The sequence below is a fragment of the Argentina anserina genome, chromosome 7, assembly GCF_933775445.1.
Source record: "Argentina anserina chromosome 7, drPotAnse1.1, whole genome shotgun sequence".
Taxonomy (NCBI): domain Eukaryota; kingdom Viridiplantae; phylum Streptophyta; class Magnoliopsida; order Rosales; family Rosaceae; genus Argentina; species Argentina anserina.
In genome coordinates this window covers 8,204,487-8,218,602 of record NC_065878.1, presented here as the reverse complement: position 1 = coordinate 8,218,602, position 14,116 = coordinate 8,204,487, and the positions used below count along the sequence as shown (strand labels likewise).

The 14,116-nt window shown below is 38.1% G+C and overlaps 1 protein-coding gene across 1 annotated transcript; it reads left to right on the top strand.

The window, feature by feature from the left end:
• The first annotated feature begins 7,354 nt into the window (after window positions 1-7,354).
• Window positions 7,355-9,031, top strand: LOC126802708 (RING-H2 finger protein ATL51). Its single transcript, XM_050530380.1, has 2 exons — window positions 7,355-8,714; window positions 9,015-9,031. Exon 1 carries the CDS (start codon window positions 7,530-7,532, stop codon window positions 8,547-8,549), a length of 1,020 nt encoding a protein of 339 aa, XP_050386337.1. The 5' UTR covers window positions 7,355-7,529; the 3' UTR covers window positions 8,550-8,714; window positions 9,015-9,031.
• The last annotated feature ends 5,085 nt before the right edge of the window (window positions 9,032-14,116 follow it).

The following is a 14,116-nucleotide window of genomic DNA, read 5'->3' as shown; positions in this document are numbered from 1 at the left end:
AATATGTTAATGCAATGTACACATTACATACTACATGACACTACCTACATAAGCCACGGTTTTAATTATGGCATAAGTCAGGCTTACACGATCTTTGTGTGGCGCAATGCACACTTATATGATCTTTGATGTTGTTACTATACATCTGTTTCGGTTCTCCATAATCTTTGACTAATTAGGTCAAAACTTTGCAAACTAACATTGCAAAACGCCGAATTACTCCGAGCCATGAGCATTTGCTCTCGGCTTTATTTCAAACCGACAATGCTTGTTGTAGCATATTTATGCCGTTGGCATGATGAAGCCTTGATTAATGTCTTGTTATGACATATTTCCACCTTGTTTTGGTGATAATTTGTACATGTCATGTAATGCACTCTATATTCCATCGTTTCAAAATATGGTGATGTTTTTCACAAAATTCGAATTGAACTAAAGCTCGTACAAGATTAGGGGAGTGACAAACTATAAAAGGTTCGCGAGTTACGGCATTGGTAGTATCGCCAAGATGTTATGTCTACCGCCCAGTTTTACCCCTAATGGCATCAAAAATTGGCCGAGCTCTTGGCTCGGCCTCTAGGCCATTGGCAGCCCCCCCCCCCCCCCCCCCCGGCAGCCCTTGCACAGCCGCCCGTTCGGCCTCCTCATGAACTCCTAGCATTTTTAGCTCTATATTTTTTTACGCTGAAAACCCTTTTTGGGTATGCCTAGGCAACACCGATCCTTGTATTTTGGATCTATGATGTATATGCATGATATTTGCATATCAAAATCACTCGTGAATGACGTTTGAGGATCTAAAACCCTTAAGTAACGTTAAGCGGTCATTCGAGACTATATTAGTGCACTTGCCGAGTTTTATATTATAATATTTATATGTTTTGACCTAAGACTACTTGTCTCTATATTCTTATTTATGAATATGTTCAAGAGACATTGAGTGTATAGCTAGAAGAACTTAAAGCATTAATGAATTTAGTATTTTAATCTATTGTGACTACGATGACCTAGAATGCATGGAATCGGGTGCGGGTACGTAGAAGCGAAACATTTGGAAACGTGGAAGCGATTTTTTTCAAAAATGAAGGAAGCGAGTGCCTTCTGGAAGCGTCAGAATAATAAATATATATTATATACTATTTTTATATTTTAATTTTTAATTCTTTTATTCAATTTTAAAATAACTTAATAACTATTAATAACTTCTTTTCTAAACCATGATTATCCTTGGTTATAGCAATATTAAAGCTTCTTTTCAAAATTCAAACAAAAGAAGGTCCAGTATAGTGTGAAGGTATTGGTCACGTGCAAATCAAAGAGACATCACTAGATGAAATTGAATAAAAAAAAGGTTCGTATTCTCTCTGTCTCGTCAAGATTTTCTTCATATCTCTCCCCAGCTCTTTCTCTTTTCTCTGACACATTAGATCAATTGATGATATTCATCTTTAACCGCTTGAAGAAATTGAAAGAAGATGAGACGACAAGAAGAGACTCAAAACATTGATTGATGAAATAAAGGAAGGGAAGGAATCGCGCTTCCAATTTGGAAGCCAACGCTTCCGCCGCGCTTCCAATTAGGAAGCCAACGCTTCTACCGCGCTTCCAGTTTGGAAGCCAACGCTTCTACCGCGCTCCCAAACCCTCCTTTTCTAGAATTAAGCTTCCGTCGCGCTTCCCCGCGCTTCCGCTCCCGCTTCCGCTTCCGAAGCGGGAATCAGTCATCAAGGCAAGCTTCCGTGCTATGTAGACGATGACTATATCATCACAAAAGAATCAAATAGTGATTTAGTGCTTAAGTCTATATGTCTTAGGGCATTATGATTTAAGTCACATGTTTTTATGCATCAATAGAGAAATTGAACTTATGAAATGGTTTTTTGTCATAGTAGTTGTCTATGTTGATGAATTCACAACGATACCATACATAAAAATTAGTGAGACAATAAGCTACTTGAAGGCAATCTTGTGCCAACATTATTCATTCATAAGTATGATTTACCATTTATAAACTTGAACAGTTCATGTTTGACAGATTTGGTTCGTCCATTAATTTGATCTAGTTTGATACCTTAATGATTTTCAATTTGGCTGAAATTTTGTAACAATGATCTACTCATTTAGATCTATAAATTGAATGGATGAGATGTTTAAATGTGATCCAAAAATGAACATTTTTAATCATAAACCGAAAAGTGATCAACTAATCCTCATTATAGTGGTCCTCATTAAAAAAGCTCTCTGCTAGGTAGCACCGAGATTTAGGAAAGACCGGATAATACATAAAAAGATTAGAGATAATATATTTTAATAATAAGATAACTATTGTCTGCTCAATCTTTCTCTCTCGCCCTAGTCGTTTCTCTTCAAGGGTTTCAGAAAGACCAAGTCTCCCAAATCACTACTATGTCAAGAAATCGTGCAGTGTCATCACCAGCGAGCGGTGGTTCTCAGCTAGCGAGTGTGTCTCGCATCAATCTAGAGGCGGCAGGGCATTGTTGATGGTTTTTGGAGGAGGCATTGCATGATCCCTATTTTTTACCTTGTTGGCCCTATATTGGGTCATAAGGCTCACTTCCCTAGATTTAAAGGCCCTATACCACAATTTGGAGGATGAGGTGTGGTCTCTCCATCAATGATGTTGATGATAACTTTCTATTCTGTTTTCCAAAACCGAGAAGATCATAGAAAGGCTCTCTTTGGTGGTCCTTGGTTTTATTGCAAAACTATGGTGGTGATAAATGAGTACAATGGGGAGAGACCGGTGGAAGATGTCCCTTTGTTCACTCTTGAAACTTGGGTGAAGATCCTAGGGCTTCCAGTGAAATCGCATAACAAGGTAGCAGTCTTTGCGGTTGGTGCTTCCATTGGCGAGATTACTAAAAGATGGATCATACAACAGTGAACCGGCAGGAGGAGAAACAACCCGACAAGGTGGTGTTTGATGTCCATTGCTGAGTTTGTTGGTGGATGATCTTTGATTTCTAGACCTCTGTTTCCGTCGAGATTGATTTAGTTTAAGAGAAAATTAAGGATTTTTTCCGTGCTTGTGGTCTTTTCATGCATGATGCCATGGGATGTGATGGTTAATCAAGGAGAAGGTGGAGTGTTGGATCCAACATTGGAATCGGGGTTTACTAATCTGGATCTCAATTATCCGAGTGATAGGTCTGAGTCACTGGTGATTGGTACTCCCATGTCGGCATCTCAAGACCAGCTGCATATAAATATTTCTGAAACCCCATCTTTGGTGAGGTTGGAAAGCGACTCAATGGCAGTGGACCCTTTCCTTCGCCAACCTTGGTGACTAAAACCTTAGTCCTGATTCTTCCTGAGGATGGTGCCCCAGAGGCTGTCATAGCTAGGATTCCTACTCCCTCTTCTCCGGCCCAGGGTCAGGTGGCGACTAAAATGTTGGAGGTAGCTCATCTGATTGAGTTCGTGGAACTTCCAAGTGAATCAAGTAAATCTTTTTTTTTTACTTCGAAGCCTAAGGAGGTGCTGGTGGTTAATCACATGAAACGTCGTGCTATCAAAGATCCTCATAGTCCATGGAAGAAATATATCAAATCAGATTCGGGTGATGAGGCATTAATGAGTTTTGTGGTTGAACATAAGGATGATATGTATCTCTTTGCATAAGAAGAAATTAAGTTGCCCTAAAGGGAGTAAAATAAGCCTAAAGTTGAGGGTGCTCCGGAATTAGAGGCACCTATTAAGAAGAAGAAGGGCTACAAATTAATGTGATGGGAGCACAAAGTGTGACATTCTTAATGTGTTTATGTCATATTCTTACTCTCTGTTACCTCTTATTTAATATGTTTTAGTTTCTTTTGTATGAATAAGTGTCTAGGTAGAGCTTATATCGATTATGAGTGAATTGATGATGAAATCGTACTAAGTGTTAAGAATCCTTGTTGAGATATAATTTTTTGTTCGAGTATGATTCATCATTTCCTATTTATTTGTTTCTAACGTATTTATTCTTATTAGGAAAGACAAATCCATGTTGGAGAAAGAAAGCAATCCAAGTTGCATAAGGAAAGAGGAAAGACTGAAAAATCAGTTTCCTAGTAAGAAAAGGAGAGGCCGTGCGACATTGATGATTTCCTATTGGGAGTTGGATTTCAAAACCAAGTTGGAGATGGATTTTCAAGGTGTATATGAAGATATTTTTTTGCACATAAATCAGAATTATCAAGGAGAATAAGATATGCACTTAGAAGCCTAATCCATGCTAGAATCAAAAAACTGTCAGGATTAGTAGTCCAACTTTGACGGGCTCCCTTGGACAGCTCAGATCAAATTAGACGACGTTCCTTATATGGATGGAAAGCTCTACGAGTCTATTTTCTGGAGGATGTGGAATCGAATCAATATCGTATTCCTACATGGAGATATGACCGAATTATTACTCGGAGGTCCAGTGGGCTCGGCATAATTATCTCAGCCATTGATTTGCTTTTGATCCAAGGGCTGAGAGAGAAATTTGGGGCCTTGTTTCTCCTATATATAGAGGCACAAATCTATATCTGAATCATCATAAATTATTGCACCAAAGAAAGTCAAAGAATGCTGCAACAAATAAATGAGAAGAGGTAAGAAACTCAAAAAAGTCATGCAGCAAATAAATGAGAAGATGTGAGAAAATCAAAGAAGGCTGCATCAAATGAAGGAAGAAAAATCAAACAAGGCTACAACCAATAAGATTCTTGTTGCCTCCCTAATTGAAAGGAGGAATAAGATATGCAATTAATGTCCAATCCTTATCAGAATCAGAATTTTATCAGTGCGCGTTATCCATCTTTGACGGACTCCCCTGGAAAGCTCACGATGACTCAGATAACGTATGATATATGGATGAAAAGCTACAGAAGTCTATTTTCCAATGAAATTAGAATCACCTCAATATCTATGTTCTAGCGAGAGTTATGGTGACAACAAGGCACACATGTCAGCTCTGCTGAATTGAGAAAATCTAGGAAAGCTAAACCAATTTGGTTTCAACTTTGTGGACTTTGTGGGCGGCCTCCCTTGGGTTTTTCCTCTATATATAGTACCTCATTTCCACAGAAAAGATCATCAACCTTGCACACAAGATTAGCCAAAGCTCTGCCCAAACACATTCATTCACCAAGAACCATTGAATCTGAATTCACCACCCTTCACCATATTTTTTATCCAAAGCTTGGGAGCCTAGGATACCATACTCTTAAAGATTTCATGCTACATTTGTAAGGAACCTTGGGAGGAGAATTATAAAGCGTAACTCTATGATTTTCATGTTTAGTTTTCGAGTTTTTATGTTCTAGTTCTTGGATGATTTCTGTTTCAGTTTTGTTAACGTTATTTTGATTATTGTCTATGAGATATTTATAACTTTCAAATGACATGATAAATTAAAGTTTTCGATTTTTATTCAATGATTTTAGGTTTTATGTCGTGAGTTTCTGTTTATTTACTTAAAGGAATTTCAGTGTGTTCTTACTTATGTCAGTTATGTGTGTGATTGATACCTGGAAGTTGACGTTGCATGTTTAATAATACAAAGTTATAACCAGTTTTGATACTTGGGAGTTGATTAATTGTTTGTAATTTTCCACCTTCACCGATTATTGCCTAGGTTCGGTTAGACTTGTGTCTTTGAATATGTTAATTTCTTTATGTGACTGGGGTTGCATGATGGGTCAGTATGTTAGATTTTGAATGAAGTTGGGGCTGGTTGGAATGTGTTAAAGTGTTATTGAGTTAGGAATCTTGGGAGGAACTTAACTGCATAACCGATTCTAGGATGCATAATGTACCATATGGCATGAACTTGAATGAGAGTAGATTTTGTTACCTTTATTCTTATGTTATTTGTTTGGTAATTTCTTATGTGTTGGTTGGTTGATCACATGTATATATTAGTTTATGTTTATTTTCTGTTTGATCTGAAACATATATTTAAAACTTTATATCTCTTTGTAAATTCATTGTTAAATGTTTGTGATTCTTTGTCCAGGTGGATCCCCGGTTTGTGAGCGATACCCTCTTGCTTTATAATACTAACGACGCTTACAAAGTTAATATTGATATCGAGTAATCAAACCGATCAATATGTTCTTAAGAAGAAGGGTAAATGAGTTACTATTGCTAATACTTTGGACCTCTTTTGGCTAAATTAGATTAAGAGTCTGGTCACATTGTTTAAGAGACTTGGTTGCAATCTCTTCTAAATCTTGTTAAGTATTGAAATAAAGGGACTATAAATGGTATTTAAAAGATAAGTGTACTTTTGACTTTGTAAGCTTAGTTGGTTCTATGTTTGGAGGGTCATACATGATACTCATATTGTCGGCTCTCATTGAGAGATTATCTTTGTAGTACATACTAAATAAAAATGTCATGACTTCGTACCAAAAAAACTATTGTTTGCTCAAATCAAAACAAGTTTAGACACTATAATAAATAGTAATCCATGTCATTATATTCTTTTTGTAATTCATGTCATTTTTAAATTTTATTTTTCTTTGTTTGTGACTTTGTGTAGACATTCTTGAATTTTTGTGTAATCGGTAATTAAGCATAGAATAACTCACGTGGCTTCACGTGATTAGCTACATGTCTCCAACTAAAAAGAGTCAAAAGACTAATGGAAAGCAGTCATTAACAAAATATAGTCTCACTAGCACTGCTCCATATATTGTCATCATGTATCTGTAGTCCTAAACTAAACTATTCAAGTGGCTTCCAACTTGGACCAAGTGTTTATGCTAATAAGCCTATTTACGCTCAACTCCCAATTAAGGCCAGTCCCTGTGTTAAAAATCAACAAAATCTGCACGCAATTTCACACATTATGAGCTTAGATTACTCGTTTTTTGCTCAAATTAAGTTTTTTGACACACTAATAATAGTAATCCTAAGAGGGTAGAAAGCTAATAAGCCATGTTCATCCGAGTACAATTCGCATAACCTTAATCAACTCTAAACATAGACTAAAATTAAGAAATTTCACGAGTTCCATGATAAGTTTCCTCTATTGATTAGATTTAATGTCTGAGCATGACCTTTCTATAAGGTGGCATTGAAAAAATGGAGTTAGTTGGAAGTGTGGTAGAGAAACTTACACCGAAAATGCGAATAGTCCAGTCTCACCTATACTGGTCAACGACTAACGATGACCTAACTTTTGATGGTTTCTTAAGCTAATAGATTACTCACTTGGATCACAATACAGTACAACCACCAATCATCCAACTATATAATAGACAAGAAAAGCAACCACCACCTCTCATGAATAATGCCAACGATAAAGAAAAACACTTGAAGAAAAAGTAGAATATAAGGCACATAACACATCCATTGCCACCTTCCCTGGCTTTGCTTCCCTTTGCATCTAAGCCCCTCGTTTTGCTCTTCTTTTCCTTTAACACTTTCTCATCTCCTCTCTCTTTCAGTTCCTTCTCTGAGAAATATGTTATCACCTTAAATCAAGCTTAGCTAAGTGAACCAAACCAGAGTTGTTTAGGTTTTGTTTTGGTCATATGGGCTCTGCAAGCAATGATAACCAATATCAATGGCCACCATATGAGTCTTTCAAAGACTGTTCTCAAAGAGTTTGCAGCATCTACTGCCCACAATGGTGTTACATGATCTTTAGTCCTCCACCACCTTTTGAGTTCGGCGAAAGCTCCGAGGAGAGCTCCGGTATAAACTTCTCTCCTCTTATTATAGCCCTAATTGGCATTGTTGCTAGTGTGTTTATTCTTGTCACGTACTACACCATCATCTCCAAGTATTGCCGGCGACGTGCCGGTGGTTCTGCTAGGGATATTGACAGGGAAGCGAATCCGAACACCGGTAGTGAGCCGTGGCAGGGTGCTAATACTGGTATGGAGGAGTCACTGATCAAGTCCATCACTGTTCACAAGTATAAAAAGAATGATGGGGTGGTAGAAGGTACAGACTGTTCTGTTTGTTTGAGTGAGTTTCAAGAAAATGAGAGCTTAAGGCTATTGCCAAAGTGTAGCCATGCTTTTCATGTTCCTTGTATCGATGCTTGGCTCAAGTCTCACTCTAGTTGTCCGCTTTGTCGATCCAATATTGCTGCTCCTGCTATTGCCTTGTTGCCTCCTGGTCATCATATTCAACAGCAAGTTTTGCCTTCTGTTGAAGAAAACGCACGGCAGGAACGGATCAATCAATACCAGCATTCTAGCAGTGGAAGTGTCTTGGTAGTTCAAGATAGGGAAGAACAGAGTTTTCAGGTTCAAAATCATGAGATCCATGGATTAAGGAGATCAATTTCTTTGATTGAGGTGTTAAATCTACATGATGATGATGACGACGACGACTTGGAAAATCAGATGCAGCATTTCCAATTTCCTATGCAGAATCTCGAGTTTTCTATGGAAACAGGGTCCTCAAAAGGAGCAGTGGATCCGGAACAGAACTCAAAATTCAACAATATTAGAAGTGGGGTTGTAAGCTTGGTAAAGGGTCCTCTTGGGCTGAAGAGATCTAGTTCAACAGGGATTTTTGGGTTTACAAATTATGCAAATTAAAGGAAAAGAATTATGTTATTCCTAACTGATCAAAACCATTGTTATTTCTGTTTCAATGTCCATATTTATGTATACAAAGAGAGAGACCCTGCAGGATGCTGCTCTGAACTACTTGACTATGAAGTATAAAGTATGAACTCCAAGCTTTGTGGTCTACTTGAAAAGGTATACACTGAAGAAATTTTTTTTCTGCAAAATTCTAGTGCCTCGCCTATAATTATGTCAATTCTAATTTGTATTTCCATGTTGCCCTGGTATATATTGTATCTAGTTTGTTATGTTCTGTCCAAATTTCACCAGAAATAGCCCTTTAGTGTAGACCAAGAAAGCCAATTCAGTCTCAAGTAAATATAAAAGATTTTCAGATTAATGTGCAATTTTTGGTATTGGGGCTCTTACAAATCATGATATATAACTAAATGGTTGTACAGTTTATTAACTTGATCACTCTATCAATCCAGTTAGGCTTCCTTAGACACTGTTAAAGGTGTTCTACTCAACAACATCAGGATTACTGCCAAGCTCCTTTAGCTCATCCAGAACACTATTTTACAGGCTAAACCTGCTGATCTGCCTCTCTTCCACAAAAGCCTTGAGTTTTCAATCACAATACTGCTTCTGTATATGTTTGTGCATTGTTAATTTTCACAACTTGAGTAGCAGCTTCTTTCCAAATAATGAGAACCTTGCAAATTTGAAGTATACGTAATGGCATGAGAAGTCTACATACTTGGAAGAGAAGAACCCAAGATAACGAGAGCCAGTGATAATCCAGTATGGCATTATATCTCAAGTTCAACATTCAGCAGTTGAATTCAAAAAGATCTGATTTTTTTTTCTTGGCTCAATGGCTCCACACAGTTGGGAAAACTGTTAGGTTTCATGCCACCCACGTACTTCTATTGTGGTATGCTTCACCAGTCTTCTGTTGCACATGAAAACTTAGTTCAGTAAATTCTCATTACAGAACCAAAGTACCAAACTTAAGTCAGTTAGAACAACATTAGAAGGCAGCCGGTCATTGACGCATAATCCGTAGCATATTCTAGATGCATGGGTCTAGACTCCAGACTAATAGTCTGGCAACACAGCTTGAGAAATTCTAGATACATGTCTTCTGACGAAATTAAGATAATGCAAAATGATCGATGTCGATCTGAAACCTGCATATTCTGCAAGCAGCATACTTGATCAGCTGGAATGGTTTCTGACCGAGCTGCGTTTTTGTAAGTATGAAAATTGTGTTGGCTATTTCCCATGAACAAAACACAGCCCAAAGATGTGTTTGACTTAAGTCCAAGTTGGCCCAAATCAAGTGAAACCCAAAACCCAACGTTCAAGTATATCATGCATGTGCATATCACGTGTTTTCACTTAGGATAGATATTTGTCTTCATAACCTACCTTTTGGGTTAGCGTTAGTTCTATCAATCATTTTTCTGGATTTCATATGTTCTTCATCAATCTGATTTGAAACTTGGCCAATACACTTTCAAACAAAGATTTTATTGTCCAACACGTTTGCGTGTTGATCTTTAGCTGTCTTCAGTTTGGATTTGAGCAAGTCTTGTTGCCCAAGCTTGCATAGGGTTGAGTGCTTGCTCAACCTGTGACCTTCTATGTGATGAGGTCTCAAATCTCTGATACACATCCTTAAGCTTACAGCTAGTTCTGTTTGGGCCTAGGGACAAGTCGTTTCTACCATCTGGTTACTTTGTATCTACTTAGAAAAACACTTGGGTTTTTTATTTGAAAATCCTTGTTTCCTTTGAAGGTTCATACTTTGTCTTCTTGTCTTGTGGCACCTTGTAGCTTCCTATGTTACTTTCATGACATCACACATTTTGGGAAGCTAACATGAACCTTCTTAGCCTTTACATGGGGCTGAAATATTGGTTCAACTCTTGAATTTTTCTCAGCCTATATAAGGAGAGCAAGGCACCCCTTGCTCAGTGGTTCAAAAAATTGATAGTGTGTCCTTTCATTACCGAGGACCCCTAATCCTTTGTTATCCTACATTAGCCATGACATTTGTTATCCTGGTGATTGTTCCAGGTGCTTTGAGTCTTTCTTATGTAAACTTTAAATCTCAAAGCTTGCACAAATCACTGGTTAGAAAAGTTGAGAATTTGTGTTCTCTGTATTTAGCCAGGACCTTTGTTACCTGCATTGTTCCAGGTGCTTTGAGTCTTCCTTATGTTGATTGTAAATCTCAAAGCTTGAACATATCATTGGTTCTGAGAATTGATAGTGTGTCTTTTCATAACCCAGGATCTCTGGTCCTTTGTTATCTTGCATTTGTTCACAAGTGCTTAAAGACTTCCTTCTTATGGAGTGTAACTCTTTAAGCTTGAACAAAACACTGAAAACCTTTTCAAAACCCACGTTCATATCATTTGCATGCCATGGCAGATTGGTAGTGCAACGACCACCATTGGGAGATTACCACGGCAGGCTTTCTATCAGTTAGGAGTATCTGTAGTAGTTTTCAGTGAGACTTTTGTTGTGTAACACTTGAGAGACAAGTGAGGTAGAACAATCTAGAGAGTATGAAGAGTCTTAGATATGATACAAAATGAGTTTGATATCCCTCATGTTACTACAAGCTTGTAAATGGTGTATTAGTATATAGTGAAAAGTTTATCCTTCAAGACTTAAGGAGACGCAGTTTTTCTCCATGCATTTAGGTTTCTACGGGTAAAAAAACATCTGGTGTTATTTACTTTATTGCAATTTACATTTCGCCAATCGTACAGTTGTATCTATGCCAAGTAACTACTCTGTAACGACCCCAAAATTTCGAGCTTAAAAACTCAAAATTCTAAAGTCGTTAAACACCAAATAATCTCAAATAAATCGAAATCATTAAAGCGTAACAGCGGATCAATTCTGAGTTCTCAATACAACTCAGTCAACCAATTATTACAACCCAAATTTATAATCCATACATAAAATGGAAATGTAATAATCCTCGCAAATCACTCACAAATCTCACAAATGAAATTACACAACTTCTCACACACAAATCCACGCTAAAACCTCACCACAAGTAGGATACAAACGACTTCGAACCTCTGTAGTCTTCACTCAACCCCCACTAATCAGCACCTGCAGAATTATCCCCTACACCATCGAATTGGTGCACCGGGATTGTAAACACAAACCCGGTAAGCTTATAGCTCGTATGAGTAAAATCAAAATATAATTCACATATCAAAATATACGAAAAATCACAAACAACAAATATAAATGCCCTCATGAGTCATTGGTCAGCCCATCTGGTTGACCCAAAGAAATATGAAATGAAACGCTCATGAGAAAATTAAGTAACCCTTCTGGTTACCCAATGCATTTATAATACGGGTACCAAGAACGCTGGTACACATCTGTTACCCCTCTCGTAATACACCGCTGATATTGGATAGCCACCCGCTACCCAACATCCAAAATAAACTGAGTACCCATGAGCAGATAACCACCCGTTACCTCACATGCAGTACTAAGGCAGACAGACTAGAGCTCTAACTGTATCGTAACTTTCGCCCGGCCAAAGGCTAGGTTTCGACTTGCCAAACACGTACAATAATCTCACATCATATTGTACCAAAAATCAGGTCCGAAGACAATTCACATTTTAACAATCTCAATGTTAAAAATCACGTACAATAATCTCACATCATATTGTACAATTCAATCACATGCTCAATATAATCACAATAAAATCATAACAGTATATTATATAGCAAACTATATATATTCGTGCTTATTTACCATTTATACAATATATATATAGTCCACTATATCTTATACATGTCATAATTCACAACACATGTTCAATACTCAATCTTCCGTCATCAAAATGACCATTTCTAATGAATTAATAACAGCATATAATCTAATGAACTATATATACCTGCACTTATTACCATTATACAATATATATATATATTCCACTAAATTGTATACATGTTGTAATTCATTATTAAATACTCTTGCCAAAATCTTGAATCACCGCGAGGGTAGATTCGTAAATATGTGAGATTTTACTCACCTTAACGACTCGAGCGTAATTCCACAATTCCCGATGATAATTCCTTTCCTCGATTTAACGATCACCTTGAAAAGATAAGAAAAGAATTTAGAATCGTTTCGTAAACCTTTAAATGCCGAAACAGTAATAATCGGTTACTGTTCAGCAATTTTCGGTTTTACGAAATTATTGTTCAGTGTTACTGTTCACTGTTACTATTCACGGTTACTGTACAAATATACAATTAATACGTATTTCTGTACGTATAAATATTATATACGTATTTCTGTACATATAAATATTATATACGTATTTCTGTACATATAAATATTATATACGTATTTCTTTACGTATACGTACTGTTTAATGTAAATACAATCTCAGTAAATAAAATTTACTAAATTACCCTTTTACAAATTACTTTTTACATTTACTGAAAGTAATTTATATTTACATTTACCGAAGGTAAAATTTAATTACATTTACCGTAGTAAATAAAATTTACACTTACATTTAAGTAAATTACCAAAATACCCTTCTGGTATAATAATCGCAGACCGCCGCACGTGGCGGCGCGTGGGGTGTACGCACCACCCGCCGGCAGGCCGCGCATGTGATGCCACCGCCGCCGTGATTCTCTCCTCCTCCTCCTCCTCCTCTTCCTTCCCACCACCACAGACCCCTCCTAAACTAGCCCACGCACTCCCACGCGCCGCCTCTAGGCGGCGGTAACCGTCTCCTCCAACCACCTCCGATCTGCCCAAATCTCCATCCAAACTACTCCAATCCAACCACAAACATCACAACCATGAATTTGAAAGCCTCCTTACCTAGATCGGAGTCCAAAATGCGTTGGAAAAGCTTGAATCGTTGATGAGTTTCGTGCAGGAGCTTCCCTCGACGTTGTGGCTCCTTGGCGGCGGGAAGAGGCACGGCGTGCTAGAGGGTGGTGGCAGAGGTCTCGTGATGCCCAGGGGACAGCGGTGAGGCACGGTTGCTTGGAGATCGACGATCGGCGCGAGGCAAAGGGTCGGGGAAACGAGAGAAGCTCGCGGGGTTGCCTGCGGGGAAGCTCGCGGGGTTGTTGAGCGTGGCGGTGAGGACCACGTCGCTCCGGCTGAGGAGATCGTCGGGTGATTCGAGGAGGAAGGTGAGATTGAGGGAAAGAGAGAGTGAGGTTTCGGGGAGGGAGAGAGAGAACCGAGAGAGTGAGAGAGAAACGAGGGAGGCGGCGAAAGGAGAGAGAGAAGGGTTTCCAATAATGGAAACCCTAATCTGAAAAATGTCTATTTATACTCGTTTCAAAAATCGGAAACTAACTTCCGACGTTAATAACTTTTACCTCCGACGTCCGATTTGAACGTGTCACATACTCACGAACTCGTATCGACGAGCTCTACAACTTCCGAGAAGAAAGTTTTCGCAACCGAGCGATGGAAATAAAAGTCGATAAATTCGTTCGGAAACGTAACGTTTTCTTATTAAACGTTCTCGGAACGTTTCCGTTTTCGTAACATTCGCAAACAATCAATTTCCT

Coding starts and splice junctions, on each gene's coding strand:
- LOC126802708 (XM_050530380.1), top strand. CDS start 7,530: ATGGGCTCTGCAAGCAATGATAACCAATATCAATGGCCACCATATGAG.